Raw genomic sequence first — 22455 nt, forward strand, 5'->3', positions numbered from 1 at the left:
GAATCGTGAAAACACTGTCGTTTTGTCGTCACTAGTCACTCCTAGAAACGACAGCGTTTTTTTGTCTACACTATTCAGTGGATGCGGACCTACGAAAGCTTAAAGGAGAGAGCCTCACTGGTAAGATCCAATGGCTACGATTCCTCCGGACACGTCACAGTTTCCGCGAAATCAACACACAGATCCTTTCTTCTTCCATCAGTAAACGGCGAGACTCGCCATCGATCTGTAATCCCAAATAAAAAAAATCCCGGCGACGATGATGCCACCGGAGCTACAGCCGCGGCTGTTCCGGCCGCATATAACCACTTCATCCGGTGAACCTACTGTATCCTCCTCCTCCTCTTACTCCCCTCATATGAGCCCTGGCTCCACCAGAAACTTCATCGATCGAGCTACTCCTACTTCGAGATCCAACAACTCTCGATTCTCTCCGTCTTCCTTCGCTTACAATGGACGGATCGCAATTGCTCTCGTCCCATGCGCCGCCTTCCTCCTCGACCTCGGCGGCGCTCCGGTTGTCGCTACCCTCACAATTGGCCTCCTTATCTCCTACATCGTCGATTCTCTCAATGTCAAATTCGGAGGCTTCCTCGGTATATGGATGTCGCTGATCGCTGCTCAGATCTCCTTCTTCTTCTCTTCTTCTCTCTTATCCTCGTTCAATTCAGTTCCTCTCGGCTTGCTCGCGGCTTTTCTCTGCGCGGAGACTACGTTCCTCATTGGTTGCTGGTCCTCGCTCCAATTCAAATGGCTTCAGCTGGAGAATCCTTCAATTGTTGTCGCTCTGGAGCGTCTCTTGTTCGCCTGCGTCCCATTCACCGCCTCTTCGTTTTTCGCATGGGCTACCATCTCTGCCGTTGGGATGAACAACTCTTCGTACTATTACCTCTTGTTCGCATGCGTCTTCTATTGGATTTTCGCTATTCCGAGGGTTTCTTCGTTCAAGACCAAGCAGGAAGTTAAGTATCATGGAGGAGAGATCCCTGATGATAGCTTTATCCTTGGACAGCTCGAGAGCTGTTTCCTTTCGCTGAATTTGATGTTTATGCCGCTTCTGTTTCACGTGGCGTCACATTACTCTGTGGTTTTCTCATCAGCTGCTTCACTTTGTGATTTGCTGCTTTTGTTCTTTATCCCTTTCTTGTTCCAGCTCTATGCTTCGACAAGAGGTGGTCTATGGTGGGTTACCAAGGATTCCCATCAGCTGCAGAGCATTCGGATTGTGAATGGGGCCATTGCCATGGTCATTATTGTGATCTGTTTGGAGATTAGAGTTGTTTTCCGCTCTTTTGGGAAGTATATTCAAGTGCCCCCTCCATTGAACTACCTTTTGGTGACCATAACACTGCTTGGAGGTGCTGCTGGCGCTGGTGCTTCTGTTCTTGGAATGATCTCGGGTGCTCTTAGCTCAGCCTTTTTCACAGCTTTGTCTGTGATCGTGAGTTCTGCTGGAGCTATTGTTGTAGGATTTCCAGTTCTGGTAAGTATTTCACTTCAGTTCTCATTGCACAGCATTTAATTACTATGTCCTTGAGCTTTCAATTAGTCAACTAGGTATCCCATGAAATTCGTCTCTTTAGTCTAGCATATTGCAAGCTACCAGAATCGTATGTTATCTAATAGTTGGTCGTAGGAATGAAAAAGTACTCGTATTTTCTTTTATATATGACTGGATCACCTGTATAAGCTTTTGAAGGCCGTAGTTCCAACATTGAATATCAAAAAAGTTTACAAAACTATAACTTTAGCATACATACAAGTTGTACTTATAAAGAAATATACGACATATAGACTAAGGCATATGTTGACAATTTAATGTTGTGCCTTCTCTGCGGGTGCTTCCTATCAGTCCACACACTATTTCTTAGTTAAAGAAAGTTGACTTGTATGTGGCAGCTGACGCATGTCATAGTAGTCTTGTAGAATTTGCTGCAGCAAGTTGATATAGTTGTTTTACTCTTTTACCGCTTTCAAGTAATGCATGTGTCCATCTATGAAGGTTTCCTTTCTGAAAGTTATCAGTTGACACATTGAATTTCATAAATTGCCCCATTTGTTATGTCCTGTCATTGATTTATGATCCCACCTTTTTAGTAACAATGGAATTTCTATTCTCTGTTTATCTTGCAGTTTACTCCGCTTCCTGCAGTCGCTGGGCTTTATTTTGCTCGGTTTTTTACAAAGAAAAGTGTGCCCTCTTACTTTGCATTTGTTGCCCTTGGAAGCTTAATGGTTATATGGTTCGTCATGCATAATTATTGGGATTTAAACATATGGTTAGCCGGCATGTTCCTCAAATCATTCTGTAAGCTAATAGTGGCTAACATTATCATAGCCATGGTGATTCCTGGTCTTGTTCTTCTTCCATCAAAATTTCACTTCTTGACTGAAGCTGGTATGGTGGCCCATGCATTATTGCTATGTTACATCGAAGACCGCTTTTTCAATTACTCAAGCATATACTATTATGGAATGGAAGATGATGTGATGTACCCCAGCTACATGGTTATCTTGACGTCGCTAATAGGATTGACTGTGGTGAGAAGACTATTTGCTGACCACCGAATTGGACAAAAGGCAGTCTGGATCTTGACCTGTCTTTATTCAGCAAAGTTGGCTATGCTCTTCCTATCATCGAAATCAATTGTATGGGTGTCTGCAGCTCTATTGCTGGCTGTTTCCCCTCCCCTCCTGCTATACAAGTATGCACTGGGCATTTTAACTTCTACAAGCAATTTCTCATTTTGAATTTTAAATTTGATTTTTGGTTATTCAATTGGTGGAATGTGCAGGGAGAAGTCGAAATCTGCCTCTAAAATGAAACCATGGCAAGGTTATGCTCATGCCGTAGTGGTTGCTGTCTCTGTTTGGTTTTGCCGGGAAACAATATTTGATGCTCTGCAGTGGTGGAATGGAAGACCTCCTACTGATGGTTTGCTTCTTGGTTTCTGCATCGTTTCAATTGGTCTGGCCTGTATACCAATTGTTGCCCTCCACTTTTCGCATGTCTTGGTATGTCTGTTATACTATTTGCATATGCTTTGTTTGATGAATCTCTGTCTGATTATCTAGAAAAGGAACCGATACCTAAGAAAAAGTTCTCCAACAAGATTCTTTGGACGTAAATCATAGTTTGTTGGTTACTATCAGAGGTTACATAATGGAGCGTAAAAAGAATACTAATTGATGTTTTTATAGGAGAATTGTTCTATTTAACTGTATTCTTGAAAGCATTCATTTCATGTTTTAAAACCTTTACTTTAACTCTATGAAGTAGTTAGACTGTATCTAGTTATAGTCGTGCTGTAGACTGTATCTAGTTGTAGTAAATGCTGGAACTAAGGTCTTGATGTAAAGAGTATAAACACTAAAAAGAGAGTTCAGTTGTCGCTTTTTACTGATCAGGACAATTTTACTATTTTTTGCAGTCAGCTAAAAGAAGCTTGGTATTAGTAGTGGCAACTGGATGCATGTTTATTCTGTTGCAGCCACCGATGCCTATGACGTGGAGTTACCATTCAGACATGATCAAGGCCGCTCGCCAGTCTGCTGATGACATCTCCATCTATGGATTCATGGCATCCAAACCGACTTGGCCGTCTTGGTTGCTTATTGTGTCACTCCTGTTGATGCTTGCTGCTGCCACATCTCTTATCCCAATCAAATATGTGGTAGAACTGAGAGCTTTTTATTCCATTGCCATGGGTTTAGCTCTGGGTGTTTACATATCTGCAGAGTTCTTTCTACAAGCTGCTGTTTTACACGCCCTGATCGTTGTAACAATGGTGTGTGCCTCAGTTTTTGTCATCTTCACCCATTTCCCATCTGCCTCAAGCACAAAGCTGCTTCCCTGGGTGTTTGCTCTTATCGTGGCTCTTTTTCCCGTGACATATTTGTTAGAAGGGCAAGTCAGAATTAAAAACGATCTCAACGATAATGTTGCCTGGGGTTGGGACACAAGGGAGGAGGATAAGAAAGTCACAACTATGTTGGCCATTGAAGGTGCAAGAACATCTCTTCTAGGTCTTTATGCAGCGATATTTATGCTTATAGCTCTCCTGATTAAGTTTGAGCTCACTTCACTTTTGCGTGATAAATTCTCTGAGAGGAGTGGTCAATCAAAAACCCAAGGCGGTGCCAGAGGAATATTCCCGACACGAATGAGGTTGATGCAGCAACGCCGAAACACCTCGATTCAAAGCTTTGCAGTAGAGAAAATGTCAGAAGAGGGAGCGGCATGGATGCCTGCGGTTGGTAACGTCGCCACAATCATGTGCTTTGCCATATGCGTAATCCTCAACCTCCACCTGTCAGGCGGCTCAAGCCAAGCGATATTCTTCCTGGCTCCAATCTTACTTCTCCTGAACCAAGACTCTGATCTCTTATCCGGGTTTGGTGATAAACAGAGATACTTCCCAGTTACAGTAGCCATATCAACATACTTGGCACTATCCTCTCTTTACACTGTTTGGGAAGAAGTTTGGTTCGGTGGAAACGCAGGTTGGGGAGTAGAAATTGGAGGCCGTGAATGGTTTTTTGCAGTGAAGAACCTGGCTCTCTTAATAGTCACAGCACCAGGTCACATTATATTCAACAGGTACGTGTGGAGTTACACCACTAAACACACAGACGCGTCACCGATGCTGACCGTGCCACTTAGCTTTGCAGCCGTGATAATAACAGACGTGTTTCAAGTTCGGATTCTGGGAGTTTTAGGAATTGTTTACTCTGCGGCTCAGTATGTGATATCTAGGCAGCAATATATGAAAGGACTGAGGTATATTTAGACAGTTGTAGGATTAGTATGTTTGGACCCGTTTTTTGTAACAGAATTTGTGAAACAGTGTTTTTATTTCCCTGTTTTGTATCTCAGTGAATGCATTGAAAATTGCCAAAATATACGTTTTCAGGACTTAATTTTATGGTCTTCTTACAAAAGAACAATCCCGTTAAGCGGACTGTCCTCTCTTAAACATTAACAAAATAGGACGATACAGGTACTACTGTCTTTCTTTTAAAAGAATGATATGCAGAACAGAACACAGAGATGGTGTATTTATAGAAGTGCTCTACTCTTGTCTTCCTCAGACTCAACAGCCCTGTACTTGTACCTATGAGCTGACCAAAGGAAAACACAGAAATTCAAAAAGCTGAGAAGCGTGAGCAGCCAGTACAAACAGTCAAATTTCCCCGTGTTTATGTTCTGCGACAACCACGATTTCCCATCTGAGTCCCGAGTCGCAGCCTTGACGATATTGTTCAAAATGGTGGCAGCAAAGCACCCTAACCCGCCTGCTAAAGCAGCGTAAGCCGAACCAATACTCTTCATAGCATCGGGAGCTTCTTCGTAAAGGAACTCCAATAGCCCTACGATGCAGAAGACCTCTGCGATTCCGATGAGACAGTACTGGATTAATAACCAGTACGCGGTTAGATCAGGCATTTGGGTCAAAAAGTTGAACTCGAAACCATGTTGTATCGCGTAGTGTCTCCTGTAGTTCTCAAACAGTCCAGCCCAAGCTACTGATATGATAGAAACTGCTAGCCCTATCCCCACTCTTTGAAGCTGGGAAGCACCATGGGGATTGCCAGTGATTCTTCTTGTGATAGGGACGAACACAGAGTAATATAGGGAGAGAATGAGGAAAATGCTAAGGCCTGGGAAGACAGGCATGCACGTCACTGGAAGCTTGAGGTGTTGAATGTGTGTGTTGAGTGTATAAGCTTGTTGCACTGAGAGTGTAAGATACTCTGTGAGGACCAGACTCAACATTATAGTGCATGCTGGGATTGGAATCAATCTGATCAGAATCTTGACTTCCTCCACTTGTGTTACTGTGCATAGCTTCCATGGAGATGGCTCTAATCCGTCTTCTTTCAACTGAAGCGCCGCCTTGTCTAGCCATCTGCATAATGAATCCATATCAATACTAGATTAAGTTTTATTTTGGTTACTAGTTACAAACTGAAAATCCTAAAAATCAAATAGAAACTTACATGAAATCATCGGAATGAGGGATTTTACGACTGCCATTAATAGCAGATTTCAAGCCAGGGACCTCGTACAAACCAATGTACTCACTGCTTGTAAAATCTGCATTTCGTTTGCGGAAAGCAGCAACTAAGACCTGAGCGACCCTTGTCAAGGGACTACCACCAGGCAACCTATGCCGATAAAGCGGTGTACCAGCAAAGAACAAAGCATTAGAAATCCCCATAGCCGTGGCCAATGTGCCAAAGGCCATACCCCAACCAAGTTCCATTTGAACATACACCACCAAAGTGAAGGCAATGATTGCGCCTAAAGTGACTGATAGATAGAAGAAGTTGAAGAAACGGTCTAAATGTGTCTTATAGTCTTTACTCTTCTCATCAAACTGGTCTGCACCAAATGAGGAAACACATGGCCTTATACCAGCAGCACCGAATCCTGTTATGTAGAGAACCGTGTAGAGATAAAGCATTTGCCAGGATTTGGCTGCTTCACAATTTCCTAAGAGTAATGCTAACTGGCCACAGTTGCTCTGGTTTGGTACGAACATCTTCAAACTTGCCCCCAATGTTATTCCTATCAACCCCTTTTCACAAGCAACAAAAGACCATTGATTTTTAAATAATTTCATATCAAAACATATGTTTCAATCTTGCACATGATTACCGTTAATTAACAATCAAAGATATGAAAAATAAAAACCAAAACTGAACCAAAAATTAGAAGTGAATAGTTTCTAGTACTTACGACAAGATACATGGTAGTGAAGATGGCGATAGTCCAGTATCTCCCCAAGTAAGCATCAGCTAAGAAGCCACCGAGAACAGAGGAGGCTTGAGAGATGCCGAGGAAGTTGTTGACTGCGTTTGAAGAACTCTCAAAAGGCCTATGCATTACGTAGAACATGAACGCTACCATGTTCACTGATAGTCCGAAATAAGCCATTCTCTCTGCCATTTCATTTCCTAAACATCCCAACCATACAAAAAAACAAAACTAACTTAAGCTGCAAGCACAACTATGAACTATCTATATCATCAAATGTAAGACAAAAGATGAAAGTTACCGAAAATGAAAAAAGCTGCAACCCAACCACCGGTTTTGGAGAGATTAGTGATGGGTTTGCCATGAATATTAACCGGAGTGGTTCCTCCGGTATAGCCACGACCAAGAGCAAGACGTCTGTTGTCTGATTCTATGAAGAACACACTCAACTGCTTCCTATGATGCACAGACGAGCTAGAACATCCTCCCGGCGTACCTTGCTCGAAACTCAGAGGGGATTTGATCTCCGAAGCAACCATAATCGATATTTGGCTCACAAAACCATAGAACTTGGGAATCTTTACAGTGACCAAAAACAGCAAGAGAGGTTAAGAACAATAAAGGGAACTTAATGATATAGTTGAATCAATAAAACAAAATCCGAAAGCAGAAAATGATGTTTGAGGATTAGTTAGAGAAGTGTATAAATGCAGTAGCTTAAAATGGGAAGTTGGATATTAAATAGACGGGGGCTAGCTGGTAAGTGGTAGATATAGGACCTGCATTAATTGCACGTGGACTCCCATTATGCCCACAGTTTAAAACGTTCGATTCAAGAGAGGAAGGACTCATGTTCAGGTCTTGATTTCATACATAAAAATGCATATATGTTGATTCATCGCTCGGTTTTGTACTTGGAAAGACACAACTCTCACCTAAGGGGTTTCTACAATGCGTCACTCCAACTTGGTTCTTTTTCTTTTCTTTTGCAGTCTCCATTAATGCTGACTCTGACATTGAACCCATTAACCATATTTGCTTAACTCAACAAAAGTCAAAACAACAGAAGCAAACACTGTTTGTGTTCATATTTTTACATATCGAGAAAAATTTATGAAGTGTAATAATAACTAATCTATGTTAGGGATAATCATTATCCAAAGTCTAAACGACTAAACCCTATGAGGTTATACGAATAGGGAAAAGCTATGTTTGCGAAGTAAACCCCTATACAATTTCTTCAATCAAAAGGAAGATTTAATAACAGCTAGAAGAATTATAAAGTCACCTCAAAACTTATTTGTAAGTGAAGTACAATCCAATACACAACTACTTCTTTATTGGAATCAAAATCAAAACTGATTTTATTTTAGATTTATATACACTGAACTGAAGTAAAGATGAATCAAATTTTAGTCCATGCTTTAAAAATTTTAACGCATTTTTCTGACTATTTAATTGAATATATCATAAGGACACTTCAGTACAGTTCCTTAAAAGCTGGCATCCAACATTATATGATATAAACAGAGCTCAATTTACACAACTGTGCCGATAAAAGTATACACATCATAAATATATATATGTACGTTGAGTGTAGTAGACTGTTGATGTCTAATATCAGTTGGGTACAATTTTGAGGAGTTCAACATCAAAGAGAAGTGTCTTGTCTATGAGCCCTTGGTTCCTCAGCACAAAATCTAGTGCACGTTGTCCCTGCGCAACATAAAAGAGAACATTTAAATTTTTTGTCTTTCTTATATTGTTATACATATAGACATGAAACAAACAAAATGGCTCACAGAGAAAGTCATCGGCCTCGGCCCACTCTTGTTGTAGTCATTATCCGGGTATCCTAGTTCTGGTGGTACAATTATCCTGCAATACCAATCTAAAATTATTACACTTTTCATTCCAACATCAGTCACTTGCGTGAGACTTGACATCTCTTCTACACTGATCCATGGAGGTAAGTTTCTGTTTACTATATGAACTTTCCAATGAAAATCATATGGAGAATATATAGAGTGTGAGAAATATTAGAAATATGTTGAACCTTCTGACACCACCGAGAGCCATCCCAGAGACAGCCTCCTCAAAAGCAGGTATCACCTGGAACACCAAAATCATGCAGCATCCCAAAAACAAACAATTCATACCTTCAACAATAGAGTCCATGCTTTAAACTGGTACAACCAGCATAGTAACTAGATGAACTTAGAATTGCACACACCTCATTCGATCCCAAGGTAAATTTGAAGAATTCCTTATCGTCCCCCTACGGATATAAAAATAGAACAAACAGGTTAAGAACTGAATCATGTGTTGCTAATGAAACATACAAGAGCCAAAACGAGTTCATACCTCAAAAGAACCCCCTTTTGTTTTATTACGAGCTTCAAATATGCGGCCATAGTAACCTATTGTGTAACCATCCCAGTCAACCTGACATGCCCAGCTCAATTTTTTAAATAACTAGTAGCAAATTCTGGACTTTGAAACATTAAGCAAACTCCAAATTCTCTAACTATATCAAACTTGTAGATAAACTTGAGACCATAGATATGCCTTACCACAACTTTGTCACCCTTCTTTGCTGTAGGCCCAGTTCCTAGTCGCAAATCCTGCACTCATTTCAAATCTCCAAGTTAAAAAAGGTTCACTACAAAGACTCTAAACTATAAAAGGATTTGACACTAAATGAGGGGTGACCTTATACTGAAGACCAGACTGTGTTTCTGTATAATCGGGATACTTCATTTTTGTTTTGCCATAATCTTTTCCTTTAAGCGCTGGCACTGTGAGTGCAGACATATATATACCCAAAAGAATGTAGAATCATAAAAAGGAGACATGGATGAATTCAACAATCATTATGAAAATATTCGAAAAGCTTGTCAAGCAACCAAAAGAGAATAGTTTCAGGGATAAATTCATCTAAACATCTTTTCTTCCACAGCCAAAACTCCTAACAGAGCAACCAAACAGTTCAAAATTCCACAAAGAAACTACTCAACTCAGACTCTGCCCTCAAGAAAAAAAAAAAAAGAGAATTGGAGTTCTTACTGTCAGCGAATTGGGAAGCTGCTGAAAAGTCTCCATCTTTAGCATCGTATGCAAAGGCTCCAATCAACAAACCAACAGAAGAAACCAACAATTTTCTGCGATCAAACTCTCCAGTGATATGAACACACCCACAATTCCCACCTGTTTTTTGTTTTAATTAAACACAATCAATTCACTACTACTTAGGAGGAGGAGGAGGAGGCAATTCAATATCGACAGAAAACTAAAGATTGCAGAAGCGAACTGGTTGAGCGAATAGGAGAGAATTCATCTGATTGGTCGCCTAATCGTGCAGCCACACTCGTCCGGCATCTCTGAGAAAATCAAAACGAGAGATTTCAGTGACTAAAGGAAGAAGAAGAAACAATGAGCTGGTACGGCGTCATACAGTGGTGGAGGAAGCTCCGGTGAGCGCTGTGGATTGAGGGAGGTAGCCAAATGATGAAATTGACGCCATTTCACTGAAACTGAAAAACTAAAACTTTGGTTGGTACGTCTCCCGAGAGATAAAAAACCAATAATTGGATTACACGTCGAAACTCTTCTACAAAAACAAGGAAATAAAATCTATAAACATTATTATAAAATAGAAAATTTAAACTGCTATTAAATAAACCCAAACCAACATATAATTTCGTTGTAATTGTAAAATCTAAACCCTAACATTTCATTTGTGATCCAAACCGACATATAATTTCGTTCTACTTGTTAAATATAAATTCTAATCATCTCATTTGTAAACCCAAACCGACATATAATTTCGTTCTAATTGTAAAATCTAAACCCTAACATCTCATTTGTGAACCCAAACCGATATATAATTTCGTTCTACTTGTAAAATCTAAACCCTAACCATCTCATTTGTGAATCCAAACCGACATATAATTTTGTTCTAATTGTAAAATCTAAAACCTTAACCATCTCATTTGTAAACCCAAACGACATATAATTTTGTTTTAATTGTAAAATCTAAACTCTAACCACTTAATTTGTAAACCCAAACCGACATATAATTTTGTTCTAATTTTAAAAATCTAAACCAAGCCAATATTTAACTTTCCTTAATTAAAAGTATATAGAATTTGTTTTGCTTTTTTATTTTATTTTGATTTATTTTTTAAATGAAATATTAGATGGAAGATTATGATTGGTTGAAAGAAGAGGGAGTGAACAAGGGCTGAACCTAAGTATTTTTCGAGATAAAATGTCTCCATTTTTTTTTTTTTTGTAGCGACTTCTAGTGGTGCTTCCCTATATAATCCCAAATTAAGTTCATAATTTGTAATATTATTATTTGGATCTTAAGGTTCCCTAAGAAATAACAAGTTTTGTCAATTAGATTATCCAAATCCCATTAAAAAAAAAGGAACAATAAATAAATAAATAGAGAAGGTATAGCAACCACACATACTTTATGAGAAACTTGTTACAAAAACTTTGAATACTGAGAATTATTAAACTCAGATACATTATCCATAATACTTCTAAAACTTTCAGGTAAAATGTAGGATTCGATAATAACAACTAAACTTGTCAACTTACCTTACAAAAATGAGAATATTTGTCAATATCTCAAGCTGCAAAATCTAAATATCCCATAAAGCAGCTTTTGTTCTAAGACTTGGAAGTAACTAATGCTAAATGCAATATAAACAACGAGATAGTCCAAAGTGTGACTCTCTGTGATTTCTTCATTTAATTGGGAACCCAGAACTTGATGACTTACTCTGGCTCTGACGAGCACTAGATAATGCACAGATACAATGAATACCACTTGATGATTACTTATCCTGACATCCCCCTACTCCTACATATCCCTTACTCTGGCTCTGAAGACTTACTCTGACCTCCCTACAGATGAACGAACAGAACAGTTGTTCTACTTATTCTATTCTGGCTACTCCAAGATGCAACACTAAAAGACCACGTCCTCTTACCAACGAATAAAGCTTTGGGTCAATAATAGACTGGCTAATGGCGTCCTTAACGGAGTCTGGTCCGTATGACCAGTGTACCTGATAGCCCAAACGTGTCTTACTTAAGGTATTGAAGAAGAAGCGAGAGAGAGAGAGAGAGAGAGAGAGAGAGATAGAAAGAAATAATGTTGTAAATTGGTTTGCCTTGATGATGCGACCCCTACACATTTGGGGCTCATTTTAATACATTTTACATTTGGGGATTTTTTTAAAATACATTTGCTTTATTTAAGCCACACAGTTTTGCAATATAAAAAAATAGAGATCCTAAAACTTCTTCTTGTGACCATATCTCATGAATGACACTGGAATCCTTAGCTTATTTAGGATTATCAAGATGATGCAACACTACTCAAAGAAAGAACCAGATCCCAAAAACCAAGTCCTCTTACCAAAGAATACCAAGACAGCTTTGGGTCGATTGAGTGGCTAATCGCGTCGTTAACCGAGTCTGGTCGATAAGACCAGTGTACCTGATAGCCCAAATGTTTTAAGGTATTGACCTCTTCCAGAAACCCACCATCCCCTGAAATCATGAATACATTTGCTGGAATCCTATTTTGCTTTGTCCATTTATACAAAGCCAGTTTCAGAACCATGTTCGCCGCATCTTTATCCACTGTTTCAATTCAAACCACACACGAGACTCTCAAGTCAGATTGAGAGAAAGAGAGCTAATTAAAGAGAGAGAGAGAGAGAGAGAGATTCAGAGGTGCTTACCAAATTTGCTTTCTTCGTATGTAATTCCACTCTTCTCGATGGCTTTGAGGGTGTCTGCAGATGACTTTGATCGGTGGAAGCTCGTGATAATCTCTATTTTACCATGAAATCCCGAATTCCTCAGAACCTTTTGAATCGCCATTGATACAGATGAAGCTTCAACACCACTGGGTATCTGACAGGTGTCCTGGTCCCATATCACCACGTTGCTAGCCATATTATTCGACGCCATTAACACAGCCTCTCAATAATCTCTCACTATTGTGTTCTTTTAGGGTTTAAGGTTTATACAAGGAGAGAGAGGGGCAGCCAAATAAATAAATAAATAACTATAATTAGGAGTTACTATTTAGTGTTTAGGATTTTATAACTTACGATTTAAGTTTTAGGAGTTATGTGATTCAATATCAATATTTTGGGTTTTTGGTTTAGGAGTTAGGGTTTAAGACTTAAATTTAAGGTTTAGGATAAATCGACAACATCACATCAATATATCCATGATTATCTGGATACCAATATAATTTGTGGGTTCTAGAGATTTAGGGTTTATGATACAACAACAACATCAATCCATATATTTATAGTCATGTGGATACCAATAAAATTTGTGGGTAATAGTAAGTAGTAACACATGACCATAAATGTGGATATTATTAACACATCAAAGTTCGTTATCAAATCCATAACACATGACCATAAATGTGGGTAATAGTAACATCAAATCCATATACTCGTAGTTATGTGAATACCAATCGAATTTGCAGGTTCTAGAAATTTAGGGTTTAAAATACAACGACAACATCAAATCCATCTACTCATGGTCATGTGGATACCTATAGAATTTGTGAGTACTAGTAGCAGACCAAAGTTTCTTAAAACTTATCCAAATTGAGTTGGAGTTGTTAATTGCAGGGGCTAAAGTTCATGTATAAAAAAGCATTTAGCGAATTGTTAGGATGGATTTTAGCCGTTTTCCCAGTAAGTTAAGAGAGCAAAATGTCATTTCATAGGGAGAAAATAGTAGTAGCAAAATCTGGGTGTATTTGTTATCAAATGTTGGAAAAGCGGGGGTGGATGCTATTTTATGAAAAAAATAACAGAATTTAAAACCAAAATGCAAATTCTTGGTACATATGATAGAATAAAGAAGACAAGGACAGTCGCCGGTTGTGTTTTCAGTGAAAATTGGAACTTACAGATACGGTAAAAACTAAATAACCTCCTTTGAAGCATCGTGCAAAGAACAAAGAAGAAAGAAGAGTTCACAATGTGAAACATCAAGCAAAAGCCTTTTTATAATAACAACATTAGAATGCAAAAGGGTTGAAGAACCAAAGCCAAAGGTTCTTCTTTTATTTTATTTTACCCACCAAAACCAAAATGATGACTTCAATGGCTGGCTAGTTTGAGGGTGTTGGCCTTCTCTTGCAGAGTACCGAGCAGACTCTCGAAACTCTTCTTGAACGAATCTACTCCTTCATCTTCCAACTGTTCTCCTACCTTGTTCCAGTCTATTCCCAGCTTCTCTAGTGCACTGTATACCCCTTCTGCTTCTGATACATTCGCATCTATTGTCCTCTTCACGATTCCATGATCTGCGAATGCTTCCAGTGCTTGATCCGGCATGGTTGACACCTAAAACCACAACCAAAATAATGGAAACGCTTGTTTACATACATAATCCAGAGCCTATGAATATACTTCCACTACAGCCTTTTGATCTTCAACATAGACTTAAATATTGGGCAGTGAAACATGAGAGACTCAACAAACAAACAAACAAATGACTTACAGTGTCAGGTCCGATGAGAGGAGCCACATATAAGGTGTCGGAGTAAGCTGGGTTCTTAACACTTGTTGATGCCCAGAGAAGCCTCTGCTTCTTGGCACCTTTCTTAACCAAAGCTTCCCATCTTGGGCCAGAGAATTTCTTCTGGTACAGCTTGTATGCTAACGCAGCTTGAGCCACAGCAGCCTGCAACAGTAAACATATCTGATAAAAGCAGTGAAAATGCATAATAATATTTACTTAAGTTTAACTTAACCAGGGTTTGTTGTGAGAGTTAACCATGGTTGGTTTAGGTTATTTTCTTAAGTCTATGGCTATAATAAGGTCTGAGAGAGTTACAGAGGATTAGGGAGTATTTTGGTGAGGTCTATTAGGGGGAGTGGGAGGAGCTCCATTATCAAAATCCTTAGTTCCTTTTGTAATTCCAGTTCTATAATCTATCAAATCCTTTTCTATAAGCAAATCGTATCAATATCCTGTGTCATAAGCTCATACTCGATATTCACATTGACTGGTGTATTATTCTCAGCCATGAATAGAGCTTTACCTTCCCACGGAGATCTAGAGCTTCTGGGGTTCCAATTTGCTCAAGCATCTTGTCCATGAGAGTATCCACCCGACTAACAAAGAAGGAAGCAACACTGGTAACTCTTGAAAGGTCATCAAGTCCAGAAGCCTCGAGGCCATCCAAATATGCATCAATCACTGCTTCATATCTGGCGATTGAGAATATAAGCTGAAACATAACAGAACAAAATGAGAAAAGATTTGGAAAAAAAGTTAACATCAGTGCATCCAGATAATCAAATTCATTCAACACCCTTGGACTAATCCAGTGATCTAGTACATCATCACACTCTACACTTGCAATACAAACATGAATTAATGATTCACTCTAGGATAACATACCGTGACATTGACACTTATCCCAGCTGCAATGACATCCCTGATGGAAGGAATACATGGAGCAGTAGCAGGAATCTTAATGTAGACATTACGACGGTCCACAACCTTTTGAAGATATTTAGCAGCTTCAACAGTGCCTTGGGTATCATCAGCAAGCCTAGGTGAAACTTCAACAGAGACATAGCCATCCGCACCATCTGTCTCATCATAGATTGACTCAAAAAGCTTGCACGCATCCTGAATATCCTTCACCACAAGTTCCCAATACGCGCTTTCAATGTCCTTCCCGGATTCAACAAGTGTCCTAATCCAAAAATCATCCAACTTTATTAGAATGAACTACAAGTCAAGACAAATCACAAGAATATGCAAACACTATACTAATAGGAGTACCTGAATTGATCATTATAAGCATTTGAAGTGGAAATAGCTTTCTGGAAGATCTGCACAGGTTTAAACAGTAAAAGAGTAAAGACAAATGAACAAACCACAGAGAGTCAGTAAAAGCAAAACCAAACACAAGAGAGGTGATGGAAATTACAGCAGGGTTGCTAGTAACGCCTCTAACACCACGAGCAATCAAGGGTAGAAGATCTGTGACTGGACGGCATAGATTATCATACCAAGGACTCTGACCTTCCTTCTCGTATAGATCGTGAAGAGGCGTTCTTTTTCCAGCTGTTCCGTTTCCACCAGAGACTGAACACCTCACACTGCAAATTAACACCAAAATAAAACATAACAAAATCAGATTTTTATTACCAACCAAAAAAAAAAAGAGGAACCTTGATTATATTATATAGCCTACACCATGAGATTCGAGTTACGTTTCCAGGTAAGAAAGATCATATTTTTTTGGTGTACATAGACAGACTTACAAGAGGGAAGGTCTTGATTGTTGATTATAACGAAGGGAAAGGTGAGAAGATGAAAGCTTTGCGTTCAAAGTGCGGAAACTGATGGAGGATCTGGGCAAGACAGAACCTGAAGAGGAAGATTTGGAGTCGAGACAAGGTGCGCGGGTAAGATTAGCGAGATTCGAAATGGTTGCCATTTTTTTTTGGGTCGGGGGTAAGTATGAAAGAGTTTTTTCTTGGTTTGATCGATCAAGAAGAATATAAAAAAAAAACAAGAAGGGGAAACAAATGGGGTTGGTGGTGAGTTTTTGAGTTAGGTCGGGAACGCTAAAGACGAACTTATAAATCATACGACTTCTATATATCATGATGGCGATATTTGCTATTTTAGTTGACTATTTTTTTTTGTCATTTTTTCACATTTTTATTTCTTACAATTTAATCCAGATATATCTTAGCTTATGTCGGAAAAAAACACTATAATGTAGTAATAGTGATTAAATATAGAATTTTTAATATTAGATAAATGTGATTTTAATTTTAACGCCAGATTAATCAGTCTGAATTTAGAAGACAGCTGATCTGATGTATATGAATAAAATAATAAGAGATATAGCGGTCGCCTTATGATAAACACGAGAGGTTGCTTAGTTTTGGGTGTTTGGCTTGTGATTAGCTAGTATGTAACGGCCGTTGTTAGGTTGCAAGGGTCGGAAAAAGTCACTTCCGTATCCCTAAAGGAAAACAATAATTCATCGTCCCATATCAAGAGGTTTGGCTTTTGTATGTGCAACCAGTGTAGCTGACTACTAGGGTAGGGCTGGGGTTACTACGACCGGGATCCAATTATTAAAAAGGTCAAACCATTTTTCTTAGCTAAAGTTTAGAAAGAATGAACATAAATAAGATTAATATGATTCAAATGATTTCTTTTGTCCCTGTATGCTTTTCAGTACATAACCAAATCCAGAAAGAAAGAAAAATCTAGCTATATGCCCCTTTTGCATGACTGACAAGTGACAAGTATTACTTACTTTAGATAATCAAAGCCAATATTTACTTTTAGATACAAGAGCTCATACATGTAAAATCAAGATCCAACATCAGTTTTAACATCAAGATCTAAAATTGGAACTCAAACGTAATTACAAATCCAAATTGTTGATGACGCCAAGAATCTTGAGAAACGTTATAGGAATCTCTCTCATACAATATCCATACGATAAACTAATGAATAGAGAGTCTTTCACGAGCAATAGATTAATCGAAGCTTGGGTATACGTTCAACAAATATCACAAGTTTGTATTATTCAGCAAAAAAACAAGACAAATCTTGCTTTCAAAATGCCGGATTCCGGAATATAATAAAAACAAAACAAAAAACAGATGAAGTTCATTTGAGCCCCAGACACTGACTGACTGACGTGATTTATTTAATCAACCAATGAGTAACTTATTCTCTTCCAGGAAGCTGTAGGTTGGTACTTCCAGGTTGTATGGTGCAGGACCTTTCCTAATTCTTCCAGAGATATCATAATGCGAACCGTGACACGGACAAAACCAACCTCCATAATCACCAGCATTAGGCAAAGGGATGCATCCCAAATGAGTGCAGACTCCAACCACGACTAACCATTCTGGGTTCTTGACCCTGACAGAGTCTTCTTGTGGGTCCCTCAGGGATCCAACATCCACGCTATTGGCCAGTTTGATGTCATCTTCTGTTCTTCGCCTGATGAAGACGGGCTTTCCACGCCACTTGACTGTAACAGTTGTTCCTGGTTCGATGCTCCCAAGGTCAACCTCGAGGGATGCAAGGGCAAGGACATCCTTACTTGCAGACATGCTCACAACCAGCTTCAGAACAAGAAGACGGATAACAGAGGCATAAACAAACCTCCCACCCGACAAGACAAAATAGGCGAATGCCCGCTTGCTGGGGTCACCAGGTGGGTAACGCTCATGGTTATGGTCGTCATAAACAATCTTTGAGTTAGGTGTTTTGACAGCTTCCACGGTGGCTGGGACTTCCGAACCAAAACCTATCTCATTTCCTTGAGCAAGAACTTGGGAAGAGAAACCTGAAAAAAGAAATGATACATTAATATATATATATATATATATATATATATATATATATATATATTCACATCAATAAGTATTAGGCAGTAGAAGACTACCACTGAAAATTAATGTATACGCTTCTATAATAAAACACAAGTAAATAAACACAGAATCCATGAGGTATAAGATGCAGGAGTATGAGATATATCCAAAAAATTATACTCTAATCAATGCAGAAATCAAGAAACCAAATTCAATGATCAATATGAATACGCAAGATTAAAACTTAGATATCAGGAAGCTAGCGTTTATCACACTAAGGATTACACGACACAAGGATTTACAAACAGGAAACTATACATATCAAACAAAGGATTATCTAAGAACTTGTCAATTCATATTCGATCAATAAACTCAAAGGTCTATTTCCTTCTGGATGAAAGAAGTGATCATAGAAATAGCTGCAAACAATAGAAGAATAAAGGAGCATAACAGATTCATCGAAACAATTCTACCAAAATATCAAATTCAGTTGAAACTACACTACTCTTATCAACAAAAGAAAAACAAGCAAACAACTCCAATGCTCAGATGGTGGTGTATTACAAACATGCTTAAAACAAAACAAAACTCCCAAGCAAAGATCTCAAATAGCTTTTCTCATCAAAGAAAAGATAATCTCTGAATTGGTCAATTCATATCCGATCAATCTAAATTGAAATGTGCACTTCCATTTGGACAAAACAAGTAATCATTAGAGGCATAACTACTAATCCAGTAAGGAGAAATGGTAAACCAAGCTATAATACAACACCTTCTAGTTCATGAAATTCAAAACAGATGTCACGTCAATTTGCGCAGATCATCGCCCAGATACCATACTAACAATCTCAATCATTCCCAGGACTCATACAATAAAAAAATCATTTTTTTTTTATAGAATCATTCAATCAAAGAATCTGTAAACAACATCAGAAATGAAAAAAAATCAATCAATCAAGAGAGAAAGTGTTTGTAGATCAGCAGACCTCTGATAAGGCTCCGTTGGTAAGAATTGAAAGATGAGAGATCTGCAGATGGGACGGATCTGGGAGCTGAAGCGGAGTCGGCTCCTCCATCGGAAAGGGTAAGGTCTCGGGAGACGACGAAGGAGGTCGCAGTCGAAGATCTCTGAGAAACAGAGAAAAGTCTCCTCCCTGCAACTCTCAACATCTCTGCTCAAATGGGTTATGGCCGAATCTAGGGTTTCGCTCTCAGAGCAAAGAAGAAGAAGACAATCCTCAGGTTAGGAACGGCCGATGCTTACAGAAAGAATAGTCCCCTTTTAAAAATTTTGTCTTCGAGAAAAGGTCAATTTGTTTTTTGTTTTTCCTTTTTCTTTCTCTTAACCTTATTAATTAATATTAAAATTATACTACTACATGACATTTTTGTTGGTTTTACGATATACTTTTATTTTTTTGAGTATAGTTAACATGTGACATAAATATTTTTATTTCAGTATGATTCTCTTAAATAAAAAGTAGATAAAAGGGAACACATGTTTTGAGAAAATAGGAATTTTTTTGTCACAAATTATTTATACTTAACTGGAGTATTATGCAAATCTGTTGTATGTTGCGACGATGAGAGCCGTCTATAGTGACTAGCTAGGGTCACCACGTTCTTAGGATTCACAGCGGTCAAGGTAAGTAAGCAGGAAGAGAATCATCAAGGACACTCTCTAACGTGAAGTCTTTCTTAGGCCACCGCCACCACGATATAAGCAGCAATTTATAGTGTTTCACCAATGAGATTTAGAAGCCTTTGAACAAAGGAGGACATCATCAAAGAAGTAGAATCATGGATAACCAACTAAATGAGTAAATGAGGCTAAGATACAATCAGATAAATGACAGCATTCATCAAAGAAGTAGTCTCAGATTTCTCACTATGGAAGAGAAAGTTTGTGGCTTAGTTGGAAGTTGAACTTGGAACGTCTTCAAAATATTTTCTCCAGAGAGAACATGTATAAAGGTTGACAAACATTCTCAAACACCTCCAACCATAATCCATAAGAAAAAAAATACATAAGAAAAACATTCTGTGGCTCGATGTGTGACCGACGTCTACGAACTTCTAAGATACGAATGGAAACTCTTTTACAAACGGTATATATACTGATAAATAGGTATGACACTATTCAAAATTCTTTTCAAATAATAAACAGAGACTATGAACATTGTCTTTCACCAGATGAGACAGATGCTAAGTCATACAATGACAAGTTTGTATTATTCAGCAAAACAAGACAATCTTGCTGAGGGAACAAAGTGTGAGGAAAGCGCTAGAATGCCGGAAAATATTAAAACAAAAACATATTAAAGATCATTCAGACCAAGACACTTGACTCTTGCTTGTGCTTTATTCATTAACCAATGAGTAACTTATTCTCTTCCAAGAAGCTGTACGTCGGTACTTCCAGGTTGTATGGTGCAGGACCTTTCCGAATTCTTCCAGAGATATCATAATGCGAACCATGACACGGACAAAACCAACCGCCGTAATCACCAGCATTAGGCAAGGGGATGCACCCCAAATGAGTGCAGACTCCAACCACGATTAACCATTCTGGGTTCTTGACCCTAATAGAGTCTTCTTGTGGGTCCCTCAGGGATCCAACATCCACGCTATTGGCCAGTTTGATGTCATCTTCTGTTCTTCGCCTGATGAAGACGGGCTTTCCACGCCACTTGACTGTAACAGTTGTTCCTGGTTCGATGCTCCCAAGGTCAACCTCGAGGGATGCAAGGGCAAGGACATCCTTACTTGCAGACATGCTCACAACCAGCTTCAGAACAAGAAGACGGATAACAGAGGCATAAACAAACCTCCCACCCGACAAGACAAAATAGGCGAATGCCCGCTTGCTGGGGTCACCAGGTGGGTAACGCTCATGGTTATGGTCGTCATACACAATCTTTGAGTTAGGTGCCTTGACAGCTTCCACGGTGGCTGGGACTTCCGAACCAAAACCTATCTCATTTCCTTGAGCAAGAACTTGGGAAGAGAAACCTGAAAACAGAAATGATACATTAATCTACCACAATAAGTATTAAGCAACAAAACGTTCAGTAAATGACTACCACAATCAAGACTTAGCGTTAATGTTATGGTTCTAAAATAAAACATAAGTGCAGAAATGTGGAATCCATGAGATAAAAGACTAATGCTAACAGACTTATCCAAACAATTTTAAAATCAAATTCAATGACAACTAAACTCTATTTAATGCAAAAACCAAGGTAACAAATTCAATGATCAGATTGCTCTTCATTATTATAGAGATGCTTACAAACAGCAAAACTCTTAAGCTAAGATGACAAACATAGCTCTCTCGGTTAACAATACTAAATTTCAGATTCTTCTACTGATGCAAGCTCCTGCCTTTTTAGCTGCTAATGAATCCGCCAAACAAAGTATAATTAGCTAAACATGATATCCCCACAGACGATAAAATATCAATCTCCCTAATAATAAGACAATTGATGGGATACAAATGATCAAAAAGGCTTTTTTTTTTTTTCTCATCAAACAAAGGATCATCTCGGAACTGGTCAATTCGAATTCGATTGAAATTTCAAGTAAGATGATACGTTTGGGATATGATTACGAATCTCAATCATTCTCTTGATTCATACAAGCAAAGAAAAAGAAAAAAGGTTTCTTTTTTGGAAATCATTCAATTGATAGAAACTACAAACAGCAGCAGAAATGAAAAAAAAATCAATCTAGAGAGAGAAAGGTTTTGTAGATCGGCAGACCTCTGACAAGGCTCCGGTGGTAAGAACTGAAAGACGAGAGATCCGCAGAGGGGACAGATCTAGGTGCGGAAGAGGAGTTACCGCCATCGGAAAGGGTATGGTCACGGGAGAGGACGAAGGAGGTCGCAGTCGAAGATCTCTGCGAAACAGACAAAAGCCTCCTTCCTGCTACTCGCAGCATCTCTGCTCAATGGGGAAAATGGCCGAATCTAGGGTTTCGCTCAGAGCAAGAACACGAAATCCTAAGGTTAGGGATGGCCGATGCAAACCAAAAAAGAACAATCCTTTACAACAACAAAAAAATTGTTGTTTTTTTATTTTTTTTTCGGATATTCCTTTAAAATTAGTCTCCGAGAACATGTCAATTTGGTTTTGCCTATAAATACTCCAAAGAAGTATGTTGTATACTTGTATATATCAAATAATAACAATGACGGTGTTGTCATTAGATAATGTGGCTTCGTGGCACCTTAATGTACACTCTTGTTTTTGTCTCGTAAGCAATTCTGTTAAA

At 38.7% G+C, this 22455-nt stretch overlaps 7 protein-coding genes across 7 annotated transcripts; 1 reads left to right on the top strand and 6 right to left on the bottom strand.

Annotated features, from left to right (window-relative positions):
* The first annotated feature begins 77 nt into the window (after positions 1-77).
* On the top strand, positions 78-4900 carry LOC104705589 (uncharacterized). Its single transcript, XM_010421613.3, has 4 exons — positions 78-1483; positions 2134-2705; positions 2796-3015; positions 3432-4900. The coding sequence occupies exons 1-4, from the start codon at positions 260-262 to the stop codon at positions 4788-4790; spliced, it is 3375 nt and encodes a 1124-aa protein (XP_010419915.1). The 5' UTR covers positions 78-259; the 3' UTR covers positions 4791-4900.
* LOC104705588 (protein NRT1/ PTR FAMILY 6.1-like) lies at positions 4892-7639 on the bottom strand. Its single transcript, XM_010421612.3, has 4 exons — positions 7062-7639; positions 6743-6960; positions 6001-6581; positions 4892-5909 (listed from the first exon to the last, which is right to left on the bottom strand). Exons 1-4 carry the CDS (start codon positions 7297-7299, stop codon positions 5060-5062), a joined length of 1887 nt encoding a protein of 628 aa, XP_010419914.1. The 5' UTR covers positions 7300-7639; the 3' UTR covers positions 4892-5059.
* A 610-nt stretch (positions 7640-8249) lies between these two features.
* On the bottom strand, positions 8250-11957 carry LOC104705590 (peptidyl-prolyl cis-trans isomerase FKBP19, chloroplastic). The gene is made up of 11 exons (XM_010421615.3): positions 11764-11957; positions 10215-10293; positions 10071-10140; positions 9827-9967; positions 9473-9558; positions 9334-9384; positions 9125-9205; positions 8994-9038; positions 8817-8872; positions 8563-8638; positions 8250-8476 (listed from the first exon to the last, which is right to left on the bottom strand). The coding sequence occupies exons 2-11, from the start codon at positions 10281-10283 to the stop codon at positions 8381-8383; spliced, it is 771 nt and encodes a 256-aa protein (XP_010419917.1). The 5' UTR covers positions 10284-10293; positions 11764-11957; the 3' UTR covers positions 8250-8380.
* LOC104705591 (uncharacterized) lies at positions 11918-12880 on the bottom strand. Its single transcript, XM_010421616.3, has 2 exons — positions 12523-12880; positions 11918-12421 (listed from the first exon to the last, which is right to left on the bottom strand). Exons 1-2 carry the CDS (start codon positions 12752-12754, stop codon positions 12135-12137), a joined length of 519 nt encoding a protein of 172 aa, XP_010419918.1. The 5' UTR covers positions 12755-12880; the 3' UTR covers positions 11918-12134.
* Positions 12881-13624: 744 nt separating this feature from the next.
* On the bottom strand, positions 13625-16409 carry LOC104705593 (uncharacterized). The gene is made up of 7 exons (XM_010421617.3): positions 16096-16409; positions 15759-15930; positions 15611-15660; positions 15221-15521; positions 14859-15047; positions 14315-14497; positions 13625-14157 (listed from the first exon to the last, which is right to left on the bottom strand). Exons 1-7 carry the CDS (start codon positions 16269-16271, stop codon positions 13912-13914), a joined length of 1317 nt encoding a protein of 438 aa, XP_010419919.1. The 5' UTR covers positions 16272-16409; the 3' UTR covers positions 13625-13911.
* A 909-nt stretch (positions 16410-17318) lies between these two features.
* LOC104705594 (cytochrome b-c1 complex subunit Rieske-1, mitochondrial) lies at positions 17319-19554 on the bottom strand. The gene is made up of 2 exons (XM_010421618.3): positions 19167-19554; positions 17319-18155 (listed from the first exon to the last, which is right to left on the bottom strand). Exons 1-2 carry the CDS (start codon positions 19348-19350, stop codon positions 17512-17514), a joined length of 828 nt encoding a protein of 275 aa, XP_010419920.1. The 5' UTR covers positions 19351-19554; the 3' UTR covers positions 17319-17511.
* A 757-nt stretch (positions 19555-20311) lies between these two features.
* LOC104705595 (cytochrome b-c1 complex subunit Rieske-2, mitochondrial-like) lies at positions 20312-22397 on the bottom strand. The gene is made up of 2 exons (XM_010421619.3): positions 21942-22397; positions 20312-21192 (listed from the first exon to the last, which is right to left on the bottom strand). Exons 1-2 carry the CDS (start codon positions 22120-22122, stop codon positions 20549-20551), a joined length of 825 nt encoding a protein of 274 aa, XP_010419921.1. The 5' UTR covers positions 22123-22397; the 3' UTR covers positions 20312-20548.
* Between the last annotated feature and the right edge of the window lie 58 nt (positions 22398-22455).

Source organism: Camelina sativa, chromosome 8 (assembly GCF_030686135.1).
Source record: "Camelina sativa cultivar CO46 ecotype springtype chromosome 8, ASM3068613v1".
NCBI lineage: Eukaryota > Viridiplantae > Streptophyta > Magnoliopsida > Brassicales > Brassicaceae > Camelina > Camelina sativa.